Source organism: Cryptotermes secundus, unplaced genomic scaffold (genome assembly GCF_002891405.2).
Source record: "Cryptotermes secundus unplaced genomic scaffold, Csec_1.0 scaffold1244, whole genome shotgun sequence".
NCBI classification, from domain to species: Eukaryota; Metazoa; Arthropoda; class Insecta; order Blattodea; family Kalotermitidae; genus Cryptotermes; species Cryptotermes secundus.
The window spans coordinates 257,309-278,347 of NW_019733849.1; the positions used below are offsets into that span (position 1 = coordinate 257,309).

Sequence of the window (21,039 nt, forward strand, 5' to 3'; positions counted from 1 at the left end):
ATGTACCAGTTTTCTTAATAGGATTAGTCAATTTGAGAAAACTGGTAAAATTTGTCAAGTAGACAAATGAAATTTGTTGACCAGCAGTTAGAGTACACCCCCAGTACTAAATTTGATTAATGTTGGATTTGAAATATGTGAACAAATAGATGGATGGACCAGCACAGCTTTTGTGTGTATATTTGTTGTGTACAACCTGTGCAAAGATTACATACAAGTATTGTAAGTTATTCAGAGGAGGTATTTCTCACTTTATTCCACAGTGGTTCTGTGATTGGATATGCTTCACAGAAGCCCTGGGTTTTGAATACTACCTTAAGGGAAAACATCTTGTTTGGGCAGCCATTTCGACCTCGCCGATATGGACGTGTCATTGCAGCCTGTTCCCTGCAGCCTGATATCGATATTTTGCCAGGCAAAGATCTCATAGAGATTGGGGAGAAAGGTATCAATCTGTCAGGTGGACAGAAGCAGCGAGTATCAGTGGCCCGTGCTCTCTATTCTCAGGCCAATGTTGTTATCCTGGTGAGTTTTTACAGTTATTGTATCTTGAATCTTTTGATAGGATAACTTCACAGCAAAATGCCCACTGTGTTTTAATGCCATACCAGTTATTGTGGTTAGGTGGGTAGCAATCTTATTTGTTTTCATGATGTCCTCAGTTCAAATCTAAGCTCAGAGATTGGCTACCTTGGCTGAAATGTTTCATGTTCTTCATCAGATGCTTTGGAATTCTATCTCAAATTAGACCGCAGCCCATTCCTTCCACATCCTTTCCAAGTCATTGTGTTAATTTAGTTTTTATAATTCAAACTATTGAAGATGTCATTAAATGAATAAAGACAAAAGATATACATGTAACAGGCATAGGAGGCCCATAGGATTGTTAGATGTCAAGGCTCTCACATTTTCTAGACAGTCGGCTCACAGATGGTGGTGAGGTTGTCAGCCTTATGCACCAACTGCCCTTAACCTCCAGGAAGGTTCATGGTACTAATTTCTATTAGAGGCTGAGTCGGCCCCAGAGCCATAGTGCAGTTGGAAAGATTAGGTCAATTGAAAAATCTAATGACCTCATTTGAAATCAAACCTGTGACCTTCCAGGTTGTAGCATAGTGCCTCAACCAGCTATTCTACTGAGTAAATAAATAAATACAGTGTGGTCGCATTTTATGCAAATTTGAAGTTGTGTGATGTAAAAAAATGTTAGTAAAGTCTCGCTATATGCACAAAGTTTGTAATAATGCGAATCCCAAAAAAATTCGTCCAGAATCACATATTTGTTTCAAAACTATGAGAAAAGTTGTCTTAAATTATGAAAAAGTCTTCAGAAACATGTTCTTGCATAAAATGTGACTGCACTATACATAGATGTTGGATCTGAGGTTCTCATGATCGTGACTATAAACTGCTGTCTCCTGGTTTACAACGCTGTGTATCGTAGAGGAAACTTGACATTTCCGAGGAACACATTGCCTTCATTTTCAAGAGTCAAAGAATAAGCCAAGCAGGGAACCACCAGAAGGAGATGGTACAACCATTCAGATGTATAAATGGTTGCAGTGACATCTCCTTCTCACATCTCATGAGCAGATGTCTGTGGCAGTAGTGGTAGTGTAGTCCAAAAATGGTGTATCGTGTTGCAGGATGACCCCCTATCGGCTCTGGATTACCAAGTGGGGCAGAAAGTTTTTGATTCCGGAATCAGACGAATGCTTCTGAGGGAGAAGAGAACTGTAATTCTTGTGACACATCGTCTTCAGCTGCTTGCGCATGCACACCAGGTACACTAAGAGTTCAAGGTTACATGCACATCTTCTGGTCCCTGGAATCCATTTTGTGAGTCATACCACACATAGGACTACGGTGAAGTAACTTTCAGTAATCGACTAAATATTTAAGCTCTTATGGGCAGAAATATTCTACTTCAGAGAGAAACATTTCTGTGTTATAAGTAGAGCTGTTCCAAAAAATATGCAGGGTGCTATAATGAGCTTTAATTTCTGGATATTTTATGCCAGAAGTAACATGTACAAAATTGATATCTTAGAAGCATCCATCTATCCTTCTTGTTCCAACTTGAAGCATAGGGCACCCGTGAAACACTTTGTTTCACTTCAGTTTCTCAATCTTAGAAAATCTGTAGGATCCCTTGGATGGGGGATCAGCAAACGCAAGGCCACTATATACACAGAATAAACGCAGACAAACATCTGTGCCTTGAGTGGGATTCGAGCCCACGATCCCAGTGTTCAAGCAGATGAAGACATTTCATGCCTTAGACCATATGATCACTGTGATCATCCTTAGAAGCATACTGAGTATAAATGCAAGAATGAAATATTGGTTTGATATCCAAATTCACATCTGAAATGTCAATTTACATTTTTCACAACAAATATTTTATTTGGCAAACATAATTATTCAATATTTTCTAAAATATTAAATTAATAAGAGATGCAGCCTTTTCAAAGATTATATAATGTGACATATTACAACCCAACGTTCACCATTGTATGACTGACTTATTTGTATCTTTGCTAAGTCTAAAGGTAACAGGATAAGTGTTTATCCAGTGTACATAATTTAATTATGACTGCCTTAATAATGTGTATACACTATCTATAAAATTTATGGGTCACACCATAGCTCAAGTGGTTGGGTACTAGTTTCTCATTGCAGAGTCTCATGTTCGAATCTGGGTAACTTATGTGAGACTTGTCACGGATATAGTGGTACTGAGTCAAAAATTTCTGTGAGTTTCTTCAGCTGAACATCACCGCCTCCTGAGGTGTGTGGTACCTTGACCAGGCAACATATCACATCTTCACTGTGTATGTTGGAGACTTAATTTCCAATTCAGCAACTGGCTGGTTACAGAATTATGATTTTCTTCTGTAATATTGATATCCATGTCTAAATATTATGGCAAATTGATGACCAGTAAAAGATTTGCATCTGACTAATGGGGTGCAAAGAAGACACTGTTCCTTTCTTCTTTTAGAATGACAATAAGAGAAAACAGGATAGAACTGAATGTTAAAGGTGACAGCTCTTCCTTTACTTGGTTTGTGATTAAAATATCATATTGTCAACTGATGGAGTGTGACTATAGAAGGAGTTTGGATTGGTAATCGGATTTATTGAACACTTACAGCTCATAGCTACAAATAACTATGACAGTCTCACTGAGTTACACACTCCAAAGATTGCTGCAAATACAGCACACATAAAGTCTTCTCATTCTTCATTAGCCGTTGCTTGGTAGAGGCTTCCAACAGGGAACGTTCCCTATCCTCTGGTGGCCTCAGCTACCATCTTCTCACTTCTCAACAACTGCAACAAACCACTTCTACTTAGTGACACTGAGTCCACTTGGTACTGTGGCTACTATTGGCCTATTGTACCAGCCCCAGATGATAGATGATGGTGATTGTGGAGCAATTGATGGAATGAAGATTGACAGGGGAAACCGAAGTATTCAGAGAAAACCTGTTGCAGTGCAACTTTGTCCACCACAGATCCCACATGACCAGACCCATAATCGAATGCAACAAACTACTAGTCCTTGTTATGCTTATAGCCCCAACACAGACCACACAGAAAACATCTCTTCCATTATGGCATATTCTCTAGTCACCAGGGAAACATGTCCACAGAGCTGTTCCATAGCAATGGCTGTTGTGCTGTCACTTATTTAAGCAGCTGTTGCTTTGAAGTTTGGTACTGCTGGAGATCATAAAAGTATATCTGAATCTCTGGTGAAAGTGTTGAAGTTGTTGGCAGATCATTGCCCTGGAAGGCGGGGCTGTGAGGGCCCAAGGATCCCTGGCAGAGATTGAGGCAAGTGACCGAGAGCTTGTTCACATATGGCGAACCACAGTGTCACGGGAGGCTTTGGAAGAAAAGAGGAATGCTCGTGGTGAGGCAGCTCGTGAACGCTGGCAGCTGCTGAGACTTGTGTCTCGCATTGGAATGCAGCTCAAGCAACGCAACATTGTGGATGGAACCTGGCAGACAGATGAAGAGGCTCATGTAGTAAGCAAGAATTTTTTTCTCTAAGTCACATTCCTGGGGCCATGTGGTAGCGTAGTTGGTTGAGGTACTGTGCTACAAGCCGCAAGGTTGCGGGTTCAAGTCCTGATGAGGTCACTGGATTTTTTTTTTTCAATTGTCCTAATCCTTCTGGCCACACTGTGGCCCTGGGGTCGACAGAAATGAGTACCAGGAATATTCTTGGAATATTCTTGTGGGTAAAGGGCGGCCGGTGCATAGGGCTGACAACCTTGCCTCCATCTATGAGTCAATTGTCCAGAAAATGTGGGACCCTCAGCATCTCAACCCTATGGGCCTCCACAGCCTGTTACAGGGATACCTTTACTTTACTTTTTACTCAAGTCATATTGCTGGTTTTAGCATTCAGCAGTAACTTTTGCTATTCTAATTTTAATTTATTTTTGTACTTCTGCAGTAAATTATAATTCATATTGATGAAAAGTCATAAATTATCTTCACTTGTCTTGAATTGTCAAGAGATCAAAGAATAGTTTATTTATGCTTATAAAATATAAAATATATAGAAGTGGCCATAATTTATTAACATATTTGCCACCGTGCTCCAGTACTTGCATTTTACCTGCTGGACCTGTGATTTTTCTATGAAAAGTGGATTTTGAATTTACTACACTTGAAAGGGAGAGGAAGAAGCAGGTAAAATGCAGTCACTGTTTGATTCATATTTCTGCTCTTTGTTGCTTGATAGGCTGCTCTTAGAATTTCTTTGCATTTGAGTGACATCTGTAGGAGAAAATACTTATGTATTCAATGGATGTCACTTAATGGGTTTGGCTCTGTGGCACACTAACCTTCAGCCCATCAGCTGATATGGATTGCAGTTAGGGTGTTGATGAATTTTTCATTCATATCATTGAAAGGGTTGAATATAGTACATAAGTTACCTCTGTGAATATTCTCCACATCATAGAGAGATATGGGGAAGGTAGAGGTAAATCTCTGCATGTTCCAGATATTCTGACACCAGTTGTCTCGTGTTGGGTATGTCACGCAATTGCCTATTGCATGATGTCACAGCCTAGTGGGGAGGGGTGTTTACCGAGTGTTGCATAATGATGGGAGAGTGGGGGTACATGATGTCACTCGTGAAAACATAGAGTTCATGTGACCTCTACTTTCTGTTGCGCCATCCACGTTACAGTATTATCCCTAGAAGGTGTAATTTAATATGTACCATACATTAGTCTGTAAGTTTAATTTCTTTGGTCTGTAAATAATGAAAAAATAGATAAGACTTAAGTTTCTTACAGCGGTGGCTATGAGGAGTTCTGCCTTCTGGGATAAAGAACCATATATTTGTCCACTAGGCCCCTATTTCACACCCATGGTATGGACAAAACAGGTCTTTGCAGTTGAATAGTTTCATTCTATTCAAAAAGAACACAACAAACGAAAAATACAAGAAGAGAAATTACAGATTCAAAGATTTTATATTGGACTGTGTAGAAAAATGACTGAACCAAAGAAACAGGGTGGAGAGGGAGAAGAGTCAAGGAATGAAGTGGATGACAAATCTATTGCGTCAGATTCGAGTGCAGTCGCGCCTCCGCCCTCGACCTTGAAAAGACCACCAGTGAAAGAGCCAGTAAATCGTCTAGAGGGTGGCTTGAAAATTCACAAAATGGTCCATGTTCCTCCCAGTAACAAGAAGAATGGTGCCCTGAGAAAGTGTCGCGTGAGTGCTAAGCACAAGATTAGAAAAGAAACAAGTATCATGTGTGCAGGCTGTGGTGTGGCTCTCTGCAAACTTTCATGTTTCAATGTTTATCACACGAAGAAAAACTAATAAAGAGGTATGGAAAGGCATTTATTGCATAAAATATTGTATTTTAATTAGTTCCTGAAAATTTCGTTTTTAAAAACCAATTTTTGTTGAAGTTGTTTAGGAAAAAGTAACTACATGCATTTTAGCGACATAAGGTTTAAAGGGCCTGCCAGGACAGGGGTGGGATTTAAATACCCTTTGTGCCAGTCAAAGAGTTAACATCCACTTCAGTTTCACAGTTTTCCAAAGCCGCGAACCTATTTGAGATTTCAACATAATACTGCTCTTTACCCTCTACCTCATTTAATTTCTTGAGATTGAACCTCTCCATATGAACTCTGTGTGTTGTTTGTTTGCTCACTGCCAGTCTTTCCCTAACCTTTGCCACCACCAGGTAGTGGTCAGTATCACAATCTGCTGCCCTGAATGATCGGACTTCAAGTATACTTGATTGCCGTCACCTGTCTATCAAAATATGGTGTATTTGATTGTGTATCTTCACATCAGGAGATGTCCATGTAAATTTATGGATGTTACGATGTGAGAACTTTGTACTTTTGACAGTAAGATTTTTTGATGTGGCAAAGTTTATTACTCTAACTCCATTATTGCTACTGATTTCATGCAAACTCTCATTCCCAATTGTTGGTTTGAGAATGTCTTCCCTCTCTACTTTGGCATTGAAATCTCCTAACAATTTTCATAGGGTACTTCTGGAATTTGTCAAATACATGTTCTAGTTCTTCATGGAATCTGTCCTTTATGTCATCAATTTTATCTTATGTTGGTGCTTGAACATTCATAACAGTGATACCACACCAGCTACCTCTTAGTATTATATATGATATCCTATCACTAACGAACTCTACCCTCTTAACTGCTGATACCTAATTTATGATTTTCATTCCCCTTTCCATAGAAAAATGTATATTCTCCTGCTGGTGTGATGCCACCTCTGTCCCATCTGACTCCCTCTATATCTAACTTATATTTTAAGATTTCTTCTGATACTGGCCTGAGCGAACCTGCACTATACAAACTTCGAACATTCCAAGTGAGATCCTCTCTTTTCATAAACCTTTGAATTATCTGGAAACTTCCAATTCCTCTCTTATTATCTCATTTATCAGTCTGTCTCATTTCAGTTTTCCTGCAGTGCAATGTCCAACTTGAATCCTGAACATGAAAATGGAGAGGACTACAGGGAGGCATGTAAACACACTAGAGTACTCTCTTCTGGGATATAACGTCCTGTACACAGAGTTTTATTCCAGAATATAGTACCCTTCATATCCACCAATGTAAGAACCTTAAGTCCTACATGTAAACACTCCGTGTTTTTTTTAGTCCACAAGTGAATTATACCAACCAAGCAGTCACCACTTGTTGGCGAGGTTAGTGCCCACTTTAGCGGATAGAGTGTGTCGCGTGGTCGGTGCAGTGAATCCCCATGGCCGTTAGTTTTGTTTTTCTAGACCAGAGCTGCTATTCTCTTGAAATAGCTCCTCAAGTATTCTCACAAGGCTGAGTGGATCCTGTTCCAGACCAACTACTTCTCAGAAAATCTGGTAGCGCCAGGAATCGAAACTGGACCTCTGGATGTGTAGCCAGGAACTCTGAGCACTAGACCACAGAAACACTACATTATAATTTGTTTTTAGATGTGACCTTGAAGTTGGAAAAGCATATATATATCACCACCTTGGTCATTTAATCCGCATTTGATCATAGTTATTCAAACACGTCAAGATCTCATTATTGCTGCTAATAATGTCTCTGAGACTGAACCATGCAACGGTTCTTCCCTGTGAAGTTCCTTGGAGTCCTCCCCCCCCCCGAAACGCCAGGATGCGAGCCGTTCCTCTTTTTCCACTTATAGTCTTAGCTGACGTCAGGTCAGCTGACCTGGTTCCCCCCCCTCCTGGAAGCAATGCGAGGTTTCCTGGTTAAGCAGAACGAATGCATCGCTCTCTCTCCCCGATACCTCCAGCCAGGTAACTTCGCTGCTCCCAAATTCTGTGTTTAGGTTGACTTGAGCTTGTGAAATTCTGTTTCGGCCCGTGCAGTATCTGAAGGGGGAAGAGTGCCCTCGCGACGTGATGAAGGTTTTATCAAGTCGCGAGGTTAATCTTGTGTTTGTAATTTGGAAACGCCAATAAGTGACTTACTGTTGTATTTGGTTTCCTTTTCATCACGACGCCGTGTGGCGTAAGTAAATGGATTTGTTTGAAGTTTGAGTTGGCTTGAATAGCCGGTCGCCCTTCAGGCGTGTCAGTACGAGTGTATATTTCTTTGTGCCCTTAAGGCTTGTGTACCCTTAAGGCTCGCCAGAGTACAGTCTTTTCCTAGTAAAATTGATCAATGCCATGAGGCGTGCCTATGCTTGCGTCTGTGCGCTTAGCCACAGAGTAATTCTGTATAAACGGTTGATTATGTTTTGACCAGTGCCTGCCCATCAGGCAGAGTACACCTGTATACTTTGTTATCAATATACACATTTGTTTATATGTTGGAAACGCCATTCATATTTGTGTATACTTGGGTTGTGTGTGTGTTCCCTACTAGTTCAGACTAGCAGATCCGTCCAGCTTNACTGGACCTCTGGATGTGTAGCCAGGAACTCTGAGCACTAGACCACAGAAACACTACATTATAATTTGTTTTTAGATGTGACCTTGAAGTTGGAAAAGCATATATATATCACCACCTTGGTCATTTAATCCGCATTTGATCATAGTTATTCAAACACGTCAAGATCTCATTATTGCTGCTAATAATGTCTCTGAGACTGAACCATGCAACGGTTCTTCCCTGTGAAGTTCCTTGGAGTCCTCCCCCCCCCCGAAACGCCAGGATGCGAGCCGTTCCTCTTTTTCCANACAAACTAATTTTAATGGTACTGTACATCAGAATTCTGTTGCATTATTTTTATCTTCATTGGGTGTTTTCAACATCGAAATGCAGTGTTTTTATATTTGCCTTCTATCATACGTACACCTTTCTACAACATATTTTGGCCTCCATAGGCATAGTTACTTTTGCTAAAATTGTTGCACACACAGCCAGAATAACTCAACAAGGAGCAACACCAACACACCTCTTGGGGGGGGTGTGATTGCACACAGTTGGCAGTGCATGCTGCTGGCAGTTGACGAATATTGGCAAAGTAACAATGTGTTGCACATGTGACTAAATTGAACTGACAGTATTAAAGTTTAGCAAGAATGACAATGCCTGAGGGTGGCAGTGTGAGGCCAGAACATGTTGTAGAAGAGTGTACATATGTAGAAGGTAAGAATAAAAACATTGTATTTGGACAGTGAAAACGCTTATCCACTGGAGATTAATTTTAATGGAGCCCAGCTTGCCAGAAATTGAGACTTCTCTGGAAGAAGCAGTTCTAGCTATTTAAAACCTTGAGATCATCATCATCATCATCATCACCACCACCACTGCCACCATTTTCATTTTCCATCTTTCCATTTTTACTATTTTTATTCTGTTTCAGCTTACTATTGTTCCCATCTCTCTACAGGAACTGTATATTTCTGGTACCCTCTGGTCCCAGTTTTCTACATATTTTCAGTCTTTTATAATTAGTAAAGATATGAAGAAAACTGTTAATTGAGACATGTCATAAACTGTTTCTCATGTTACACAGACTCTGATATGATTGAATTTTGTAGGAAACCTGTCATGCTGAAATTGACTCTTTGGTCAATCAGTTGGCAATGGAATAAAATCCATATATTTCATATTTTGTAGAAAAAATGTATGTTTCCAGACTAATGGTGTGGAATCAATTAAAAAGTGGAAATGTTCTAACCAATATTTCGTAAAAAATGAATTTCTCTAAACGTGTAAAGATGCATATTTGGCTGATGTACTTAGTGAATAATCCGTGCTTTATATCAGCATTCCTCTACATGCAGTATTAAAAGTCTTTTATTTGGAAGTAAATTAATAGTTGAAAAGTAAAGAATTTGATGCATATAATTATGTTGGAAAGTTTGATTGCTCCGCAATAATGTTTATTTGAATTTAATTTATTCAGATGCGGCCAGCATTCCTCCCACTCCGTCGGCGCCGAGGCACATTCTCTGGATCCCGTTACTTTACCCATGATTTACTGTTACCAACGGATGAGTGTGAGGAAGAGTTCTTGGAACAGGCTGGGCGAACAAGTGGTGGAAGTGGACGTTCATCACAGCGCCGCCGGAGCAGAGCTGCCACAACTACAGAGGCACCCAGTGTAGCACAACAACAGTCTGCTCTTCTGCGGGCCTCATCTCTTCAGGCAGGTCGCACTACAGTGCATGGTGACACTTACATCAAACGAAACTTGCGCTCATCCACTATAGTACGACAGCGTTCATCTCAAAATATAGAGAACTCACAGACCTCACCAGACATAAATCGCAGGTACTGCCAGACTTTCAATAAAATAAGTATATTTCAGGTCATCCATATCTAGGCAGTTTGCTTGCCTGCACCAAGCCAGCCACTTTAAAACTGTAGATACTATAAAGAAAATTCTAGACAGTCAGCTCACAGATGGCAGTGAGGATGTTAGCCTTATGCACTGGCCTCCCTGTATCCCATGAAGATTTCTCATATTCATTTCTGTTAGAGGCTGAGTCATCCCCGGGCCCATAGTGCAGCTGGAAGAATTAGGTCAAAAATCCAGTGACCTCATCAGGAATCAGACCTGTTGTAGCATAGTGCCTCCACCAACTATGCTACCACATGCCCCCACACGTACTGCAATTTGGGTTCTTTAAACAAACATAACATGCTATCTATATGACAAATTTTGTTCATATGTTCATTACTTGGTCTTCAATATATCTGATAAGTTCAAACACTCATTTCTACAAAGAATCTGTTGTCCTAGTTATAAATGTTCTCTCCCTTCATTCCAGTTTATTGCTAGACTTCAAGCAAGCCCATGATTCAGTTAGGAGGGAAGTATTGTACAATATTCTGATAAAGTTTGGGATACCCATGAAACTAGTTAGGTTGATTAAAATGTTTAAACGAAATGTATAGTAAAGTCTGTATAGGTAAACATTTGTCTGATAAATCTCCTATCCAGAATTGCCTAAAACAAGGAGATGCTTTATCGCCACTCCTTTTCAACTTTGCTGTAGAATATGCCATTAGGAAGGTCCAGGGAAACCAGGTGGGACTGAAATTAAATGGGACACGTCAGCTGTTGGTCTTTGCCGATGATGTGAATCTACTGGGTGATAATGTAGATACCATAAAGAAAAACACACAAACTTTAATTGACACAAGTAAAGAGGTTGGTCTAGAAGTAAACACAGAGAAAATTAAGTATATGTTGCTGTCTCATCACCAAAATGCAAGGCAGAATCATAACATAAAGATAGGAAACAGATGTTTTGAAAATGTAACACAGTTCAGATATTTGGGAATGATGATAACAGATCGAAACCTGATTCAGGAGGAAATTAAGAGGAGATTGAACTCGGGTAATGCTCGCTACCATTCAGTCCAGAAGCTTTTGTCTTCTTGTCTGCTCTGTAAAAACACAAAATTTAAAATATCCAAAACTATAATTTTGCCTGTGGTTCTGTATGGGTGTGAAACTCGGTCTCTAATGTTAAGGGAGGAACAGAGACTGAGGGTGCTTGAGAACAGGGTGTTGAGAATATTTGGACCGAAGAGAGATGAAGTGACAGGTTGGAGAATACTGCACAATGAGGAGCTTCATAACTTGTACTCTTCTCCAAGTATAATTGGAATGATCAAGTCAAGGAGGACGAGGTGGGCAGGGCATGTAGCACAAATGGGGGAGATGAGGAATGCGTATAGGATATTGGTGGGAAAGCAAGAAGGAAAGAGACCACAGGGAAGACCAAGGCGTAGGTGGGTGAACAATATTTGAATGGATCTTAGAGAGATAGGATGGGATGGTATGGATTGGATAGATCTGGCTCAGGATAGGGACCAGTGAAGGGCTCTTGTGAACACGGTAATGAACCTTTGGGTTCCATAAATTTGCTGAGAAATTCTTGAGTAGCTGCAGAATTGGTAGCTCCTCCAGAAGGGCTCAGCTCCATGAGTAAGTAAGTAAGTAAGTAAGTATAGTTTGGTATGAAAAGTTATGAGTATCTTATAGACCATATTTCCCAGGGTGAAGGTGCACCATTACTCTGGATTTGAGTTTCTCACAGTGGTGAATATGAAGTGACCTTCTGGATTGTAACACGATGCACTCTGGCAAAAGTCCAACATTTTGGAGGAATATATCGCCTTCAAATTGAGGTTGGAAGAATGGCCAAACAAGAGACCAACATGAAGGGGAACTCTGCAACATTTTCTCCACGTCAGCCAGTTTAGCCTCAGTCAAAGTGGCCGGTCTCCCGGATCCCTTCCTATCTGAAACTGATCCACATTCCCGAAATCGGTTGATTGTTCTCATTATCATCGAATTGTTAGGAACTGTAGAATCTGGATATTCCCAACAAAACTTGTCTGTGACACGTGCATAAGAACGACTGGCGAAATAATGTTCCACAATGAAAACTTGTTCTTGGGAAAATGACATGTCTGTCACACAATAAACAAAGGTATACTGCAGACTTCGTATGACTGATACATGACAGATGGCATTTTTACTCGTTAGTACTCTTACAGTACCATCTAGTGGTAGGAGGATATAATTATATTAACTGCAATACAATTTATAACAACTTTTAATTTGAAGTGCGCGACTTTTCGATCTCCCTGTACATTACTAACTTTTTAAGTGTGCCCTATAAACCTGCCATGGGCATTCAGGGGAAGCCTGAAAGTGAAGGGGTTCAAGGGTAATATGATACAGCATTCCATTCTACTCTGACTTGGTTTACTTGATATTATATTTTAGAATCCTGTTGCACTTTTCACAAAGTGTCATTTAGTTTTTTACAGTCTCACATGCAACAGTATGTTCTATAAAATATATTAAAAGTTATTCCCTTTTAAAAGTTTGTCACTACATATTTTGCCCAATGTGGTCATCATCAGGTGTAAAAATTACTGGAGGAGGAAATTTCTGTCTTCTGTTGTTGCTTATGTTGTTAATATACAAGTCCCCATGATATGCATGTGTGTTTGAGTTGATGGGTTGTATTCTCTCCTTTCCTGTGTTGTGTTGCATGTGAGACTGTAAAAAACTAAAACAACGCTTGGTTTACTTTTTTATTCCTCTTAGTTTCTAATGCAAGTTCTGAAATCAAACCAGAGTTCCATGCTTTGGCGAGTATTGTTATAAATTGCTTAAATCAAATATGACATTTGGTGGTCATTTATGAAGCAGATCTCTGCGTATATTCCATACCCTCACACCCCTGTTTTGCTGAATAAATAAACTTGGTTCCTTGACGATGTTGAATTACAAAATCCTTCTGTCATACCTTCACCGATTAACAATCCCTTATTGATATAAAAGTGTCCCCCGTTTATGTCCCATTTTCTGATATATCTCTTGCCATTCACACTCCCTTCCTGATATATTCAGGATATTTATAGCAAAAACACACTGAATAAAAAGAATAATAACATATTTAGTAATTTATCATGTTCATCTTCCAGGCACCGAGCATTTACAGGCTTGGATAACCCTAGCCAGCCAGGGAGTTTGCTACGCCATATTTTCTCCATCCACTCACAAAGGTTGGTGCCAGTCAGATATTTCTCTTGTAAAATTGTGGATCAATGATCCCTTGACTTATGGCAGTGAAGGAAATAATTTTGTCACTATTTTAGAGTGACTATAGATAGGGTTTGGATTGATAATTGGATTTATTGAACGCTTACAGATCGTAACTACAAATAACTATGACAGTTGCACTGAGTTACTCCAAAGATCACTGTAACTACAGCACACAAGGTCTTCTTGGCCTTCCCTAGCCATTGATCAATAGCATCTTTCAATGACAGATGTCCCCTTCCTCTGGGTTCCCGAACTGCCCCCAATCTCAGCCACAGCAGCTCTTGACTGATGACTGAGCCAGTCATCAACCACTTTTAACATCGCTCAACCGACTGTCATGAACTGACTGTCATGCTTATAACATCTCCACGTGCACTGCACAGAAAACACCGTTCCTCTATTACTGTTTCAATCATTGCCATGCAAACAAGATTGTTTGTGAAGTCATTACATATTAACGGCTGTTGTAGTATATTTGCTGATCTCATGGTTATTGCCCTAATCCTTCCAGACACACTGTAGCCCTAGTGTTGACTCAGCCTTTGACAGAAATGAGTACCACGAATCTTTCTGGGGGGCTAAAGGGCGGCCAGCACCTAAGGCCATCATACTGCCATCTGTGAGCCAGTTGTCTAGAGAAAATGTGAGAGCCTCAACATCTCACAACCCTATAGGCCTTCACAGTCTCTTATGGGGATAGCTTTACATTTACCATGGTTATTGCCCAACATTGGGTCTACATGACAGTATTGTCATGATTTATACATGTGACTATAGTTGGGGTATGGATTAGTGAATGGATTTATTGCCATTCAGAACTACAAGTAATTACAATACCACTGCTAATCTCCACGATTCACAAATCACCACAGCACATACTAAGCCTTTTTCCAGCCTGTTTTACCTTCATCAGCCTTTCCCTAGCAACAGCTTCTAACAGTGGAGAGTCTTCAGCTTCCTTTGCTCAGGTCCTGTCTTCACAGCGTCTCATGCAGAACTCAGCCCTCAACTAACAACTCTGAACTCCCAGGGTGGCAGCCATATGACACCTACCTCCTAGTCTTCTCTTCACAGGCTGATTTTCAACTGACAGTTAACTGGGTCACCCCAATTATCTTCAAGATAACTCCTCGGCACCAACCACATATAAAACACCCTCATTTCCATTGTTGTAGTTCAGTCGTTCAGCTTCCTTTCTTTGGGTTGCATAATACCATTTCCAGCAGTAACTCTGTTGTTGTAAAAGCATGTTTACTGTGCCATTGCGTAGCAACAGTTGTTGTCTTATTGTTTGTTTCGAGGTCATTGTGTAGCAATGAGTCTCTATGCCACAGTATGTTACAAATGCAAAGGCCCAAATGATGGCTGTCAAATATTTGAATCCTTTGACTAGTACTAGATGTGTGCCTTCTTGCCACAGTCAAAATCTCAAGAATTATCTAGTGAGTGTGATTTGTTGACATATTCCAAATAGTAGTACATTTTTTGTCATTCAAGTAGTGTTTGTAGGCCAGATGTGTCTTTAAGGACACCATGATCTCACGAACAGTGAGTTCTCCATGTGCATCTCTTTCAGGCTTGAAGCAACTCCTACTGTACAAAGAGTCTGAGAAAGAACTCCAGATTTCTAGTTGTAAACAGTTATTCTCTGCTTAGACACAAAATTTTTGTAACAGAAATTAGTAGGTAGTCTCACCAAGTTTTACTGTCATTTAGTGCAATTCGATTTGGGCACCATTGATGGCCCTACAGACGTTGAAAGAAAAATCCAGTTCACCCCACACCTGACAGAGCACATCGTAGCCCTTTTCAGGGGTCCCATAAGTTTTCTTTGCAGGAGATAAACTCCACAACTTTATTGCACTCTTCTGATAATGCAATTTTAAAGGAATAGGATGTGATTTGATTCGACTCTCAGGATAAACTCCAGTGCCAGGCATATGTGAACATGTTAACAGTCTTTGGTGCTCCAAAGGACCAGAGAATCTTTTGTCCAGTTGAGTGAGTAATTACATGTCAGGGAATATCCTACACTTGGGGCTTAAATATTTTATTTTCTGTAATGTTGATGGATGGAGTTAGTGGTTGCAATTAAGAAATGTTGCCCTGCATGTTGAATAGATTCTCATGACATTGGCATTTCATGTATCTGCAGATGAGTTCCAATTATGAGTGTGTTTTATTAACTATTGGAACCTATGGCCTGGCAAACATAACCTGAAAGTACTGGCTATCAGGAAAGTAGCTTAATGTTATTCTAAGTAACAGAAGCATCCTTTCCCAATTCATGGTGTGTCCAGTGTAAAATTATGCTTTTGGTCAAGGTCAGGCAACATTGCAACATCTGCAGTGTCAGATCATGAGCAGCTGAAACGACTTCCCTCTACTTCATCTGCTGTGAGTGATGACATAGACGATGATGAGCCATGTAAGTACTCGCTGCATATTTTGCGTCACAGCTCAGAGTTAATTTAGGTATGATTTAAAGTAACACAATTATTATGTTTCTGGTCATTATCCATCATCCTGTCTTTATTTAAAATTCACGACGTTTGAGAGACTGGATTATGTCACTGTCTTCAGGTGGAACCTACTCAGTTGGGCCCAGTTGATAGAGCTGTTCCCTATCCCAGGTCACCAATGGCAACACCTGATAGAATATATAAACCAAGCACAGCATAAACCATCTGTGAGAGTTAAGACAATCATTAAAAACGTTCATAACTTCACATATATGAGGTCTAACACCTATGTCTATGCACTATTTCATGACTATTATCAAAATCAGAATACTGTCAGAATAAAAGTCATCACTAAAGAGATGTGATGACTGCTATTCTGATAGTAATCTGTTCACTAAACAGATGTTATGTGATTGTTCAAAATTGTTTTTTGCTCTGGTAGATACGTATGATATGCACAGAAACTCACATTGGTCGCCATGTAAAAGTATATCTTTTTGATCTAATTTTCACTAAAATTGGAATGTAAATAGATGTTGTTAAAACTGTCTAATGTCACATTTCATTAATGTCTACTCAACATTTCTTGAGTTGTTCCATTTATTCAAATACATGGATGCAGTGAATGTAATAGGTGCTTCATAAGGTTGCAGAAACAACTAAAACTGTGAGATGATGGAGGAACAATTTGCAAATATAAGAAATTACTCCTACCCTTCTCACTATCCTTTCCTTCTGTCCAACTTTTAACTACAGTGGAACCTCGCTTAACGAGCACCTCTCATAACAAGTAATTTGCATAACAAGCAAAACAAATTGTAAAAAGTGACTCGCTTAATGAGCGACGTTTCGCATAACGAGTGACGAGGGGGGAAGTCCCAGATTGTGCGCTTGCTACATCAGTCTGTGTTTAGCACTCGTTCTGCTAGCATCTTAGTGTCGCTTGTGATCACACATTTTTCCAAACTTGTGTTCAGACATATTATTTGTGATTTTTTTTTGCACAAAGTTTAATAACCCTTGTAAAAATGTCCCCGAAGAAAAAGCCGCAAAAAGACAGCCATAAGAGAATAAAAATAACTGCAGAAATGAAACGTAAAATCATTGAAAAGCGAGAACGAGGTGTGAGCATGGCTGATCTAGCATGCACATACAATCAGTCTACATCTACGATTTGCACGATTTGGAGTTGCATTGTGTTTCACACCAAGAAGTGTGGAGGAGAGTTTGTCAGAGGAAGAGGAGGAGGAGGTAACAGCAAAGCAACAATCTTCTGGCGCAATAAGAGAAATGCTGAAAGCATGGGAAACTGTTGCATCGTACATTGAGAAGCATCACTCTAATAAGGCAGTGGCTATGCGTGCTACAGATTTATTTAATGATAATGCTGTGTCGCATTTTTACCAAATTTTGAAGTGTCGGCAAAAACAGATGTCTCTATACAGCTTTCTAGTAAAAAGAATTAGATATGTATCATAAATAGTAATGTTATATTTTAGCGTCCTGTTGCACTGATTTAAGTCCANGAAAAAGAATTAGATATGTGTCATAAATAGTAAACTAATGTTGTTGTTGTTGTTGTTGTTGTTGTTGTTGTTGTTGTTGTGTTTTTTTTTCTGCAAATCGAATTTGCATTCCAGGTTGGTTCATTCTGCATAGAAGAAAGAATGAAGATGATTCACGCTCCTTAACAATGTATATATAATTTTCTTTGAATAAACGTTATACATAAAATTTTTTGAGTTATTTTTTTTCGACATGGAACGCATTATCGTATTTTACGTAAATTTATAGGGGAAAAATTGTTTCGCTTAACGAGTGTTTCGCATTACAAGTAAGATTCTGGAATGAATTATGCTCTTTAAGCGAGGTTCCACTGTATTCTACCCATCTAGCATCAAACTTAAAGCAATGAATCTTGTATGTGAATCAGAACTTGCTCATTTTTAAGCATCATAATTCTTGTGGGTTTTTTTTAAATACATTCATAAAGTAGAAAGTTGGAGATTGTTGCCCACAGTTATAACACATCAGTAAAGCTATCACCCAGACTTACCATTGTCAGAACCCTTTAAAGTCTACTAGTAAGATATCAGTCTGAAAAGACCCATTTAAAGCAGTAATAATGATACGCATCTCTTATTTCTGTAGACAGTGAAGTAGGGGATGCTATTGCTGGACGACTGGTCACAGATGAGCGGGAGTATGGGAAGATTCCCAAAAGGATTTATCTCGATTACCTGCAGGCATGTTCAGTCTGGTTGGGTACAAGTTACCTTGTGTCTGCATTTGGCTGGCAGGGTCTTCGTGTCTACACAGATTACTGGCTCAACCAATGGACAAACAGTGGGAACAGTACTGGGGCAAACAGCACTGTGTCTCATACACCAGAGTATGAGGTGAGAGAAGAGTCCATGCACTGACCACACATACTACAATGACTGCCTGATGAATAAAAGCTGAAAGTTTGTGATGATACAATATTGTCACCTGTAGAGTGTGTGTGACTATGGATGGGGTTATGGATAATTGGATTTATTGAACACTTACAGGTCATAACTATAAATAACTGTAACATTATTGCTGATTTCCAAACTTCACAAAATCATGCTAATTCTTTTCCAGCATGCAGTGTCTTGCATAGACGTTTCCTGGCAGTGGCTCCAAACCATGGCTATTCCTCTTCTCCTGGGCTCAAGTCCTCTCTTAATGATGGCTCCCTCCCAGTCGAACTATTATTGCTTCAGACTCCTGTACAGAAGTACTTGGTTGCTACTGTTTTCTTCCTTATAACTCCTTGACATGGACTGAGTAGAAGACAGCTCTTCCAACAGTACCTCTATTGTTGTGCACATATCCATTGCTGCAGGGACATGATTACTGAGCTGTTACCTAGAAATGGGTATACACACTGCAATATAGTAATACAACAACTGACATGGTGGGCATTATCCATTTTCTTGTTCTTATTTTACAAAATCAGAATTATTCAATTCAATTTAAGTTCAGTTCTTTATTAGTGATGTGCTGAGCCAACAGTCACAAGGCCAATTACAGACAGCACAGTGTAGATAAATGTGGTTACATACTGGACAAATACAACATAAAGTCAAAGACTAATTAAAGGTAAGCACTGGAGGAAAAACACATTACTGCATAGAAGGAAACAAACAAACAAAGTAGCAGCAGCAACAACAAAATCATCATCATCATCATCATCAAACAACAACGATTTCATTAACACAATTCTAAGTTGCTATTGACAATTGAAAAATGTAAAGTATAGATATTTAGAAATTCACCCTCTTCTTCTTATCACCAGATGGGTTTTCGCTCATCACAATGGATGGCTCAGGTAGTGAATTCATAGCAGGAGCTGTGGAACTTGGTGACACTAGGGCTACCACCCACTGTACACACAACATCCCTGTATGATTTAGCCATAGCATTATTTACTATGGCAGATGAAGCAGCCTGACGTCATGTTGATGGCAGATGAGAGGGCACCTATTGTAGTTTGCACACTTGCTCACTACTAAGCTTGAACGCCATCACAACTAAAGGCTGCACCATCTCCATTGTACAGATGCCATTTGCGTTAACCACTTCCAGCTGCATGCTGAGAGAATCTCTATCCCCTGTACATGAGGCAGTTCACTGTAATTCTGTGGATAACGCTTCCTTCTGATTACTCTTGGAGAAGGAATGCCCGTTTGCGGCATTCCCCGTGAGTTTCTTGGAGCTTTCACACTTGTCAGTGGACTTACCCGTGGATGCACTCACATTGGTCTCTGGCACACCAGTCTGCAGGCAATTACAATGAAATCATGAATCATACTTGCCACACCGAATGGATTTTTGCTTACCATAAAATGGCTTTTAACAACATGCATATGAATAAGACCAAAACATGTGTTTGAAATAAATGAAGGTTCTGCAGAATGAAGTAAACACCATATGCAGGAAACATAGTGAATCATCCCACATGTCTCTGCTAGATCATCCAATTAGTCAACTTAGCTTGGTTATCTCTCCCATCTGGATTCCAACCACGGAAGACAAAGTCAGAAAAGTACAACTCCATCCAATTTCGATTATATGGGAATGTTCCATTTTTGTGTTGAACTATATAGATGTCTCATTCATTTAATACTTAACAGTATTGATTTATTTCTTCTTAGGTCCTCATTTATGCAAAAAAAAAATAGCTGCTTTAATTCTATTCATCTGTGCTTATTGGGTCTATATTGTCATGACTTGAGGGATGTGAATGTAGATAGGATATGGATTAGATAATTGGATTTATTGGCCACTTGTACACACCACTCAGAATTACACATAATCACTGATCTACACACTTAAGGTTCACTGTTTCAAGCACTAGTGTCCTCAGTCTGTTACAGTCTCCACTATCCATTTCCTGGCAACAGATTTTAACACAGGAAATATAACAGTCTCACTGAATTACACTCTCCAAATACCATGGCACTGTAGCACATGTAAAGTCATCTCTTCACAGCCTAATTCTTTCTTCACAACTGAACTGCCAACTCTGAACTCACTCTCTTGATTCCTCAATCCCTTGAGCTGGCCTAGGTTTCTCGTTATATAGCCCTGGGGCGGACCCAACCGAAGATATTATCTCTCAACAGTACTTCCACAGCTGGACGTTGTCGCAGGAACGTGTTTACTGAGCAGTTACCAAGCAACGCATGTTCCTTCTCATGATTGTTGCATGGCAACAGTGCTCCATGCTACAACATTTACTTCTATTTTCTCTTATCTGTAATTTTAAGCATTAATAAACTATATCCTGTAATTGATTTTTATAGTATGTATATTTGGCCTCTTTTAATTAATAGTTTCAGATACTTTCAACTTTGCCTTAGAATATGCAATTAGGAAGGTCCAGGAAAACCAGGTGGGACTGAAATTAAACGGGACACATCAGCTGTTGGTCTATGCCGATGATGTGAATCTACTGGGTGATGATGTAGATACCACAAAGAAAAACA

General features: G+C 39.6%; 1 protein-coding gene across 1 annotated transcript in view; it reads left to right on the forward strand.

Moving 5' to 3' along the window:
• The window catches only part of LOC111868313 (ATP-binding cassette sub-family C member 9), a 206,824-nt gene that overhangs the window by 108,960 nt on the left and 76,825 nt on the right, over positions 1-21,039 (forward strand). The window contains exons 13-19 of the mRNA XM_023858858.1: positions 264-525; positions 1,647-1,784; positions 3,787-4,038; positions 9,894-10,261; positions 13,442-13,522; positions 15,887-15,990; positions 18,176-18,423. Of these exons, the coding sequence (XP_023714626.1) occupies positions 264-525; positions 1,647-1,784; positions 3,787-4,038; positions 9,894-10,261; positions 13,442-13,522; positions 15,887-15,990; positions 18,176-18,423 (1,453 nt within the window). The remainder of the gene's footprint in view (positions 1-263; positions 526-1,646; positions 1,785-3,786; positions 4,039-9,893; positions 10,262-13,441; positions 13,523-15,886; positions 15,991-18,175; positions 18,424-21,039) is intronic.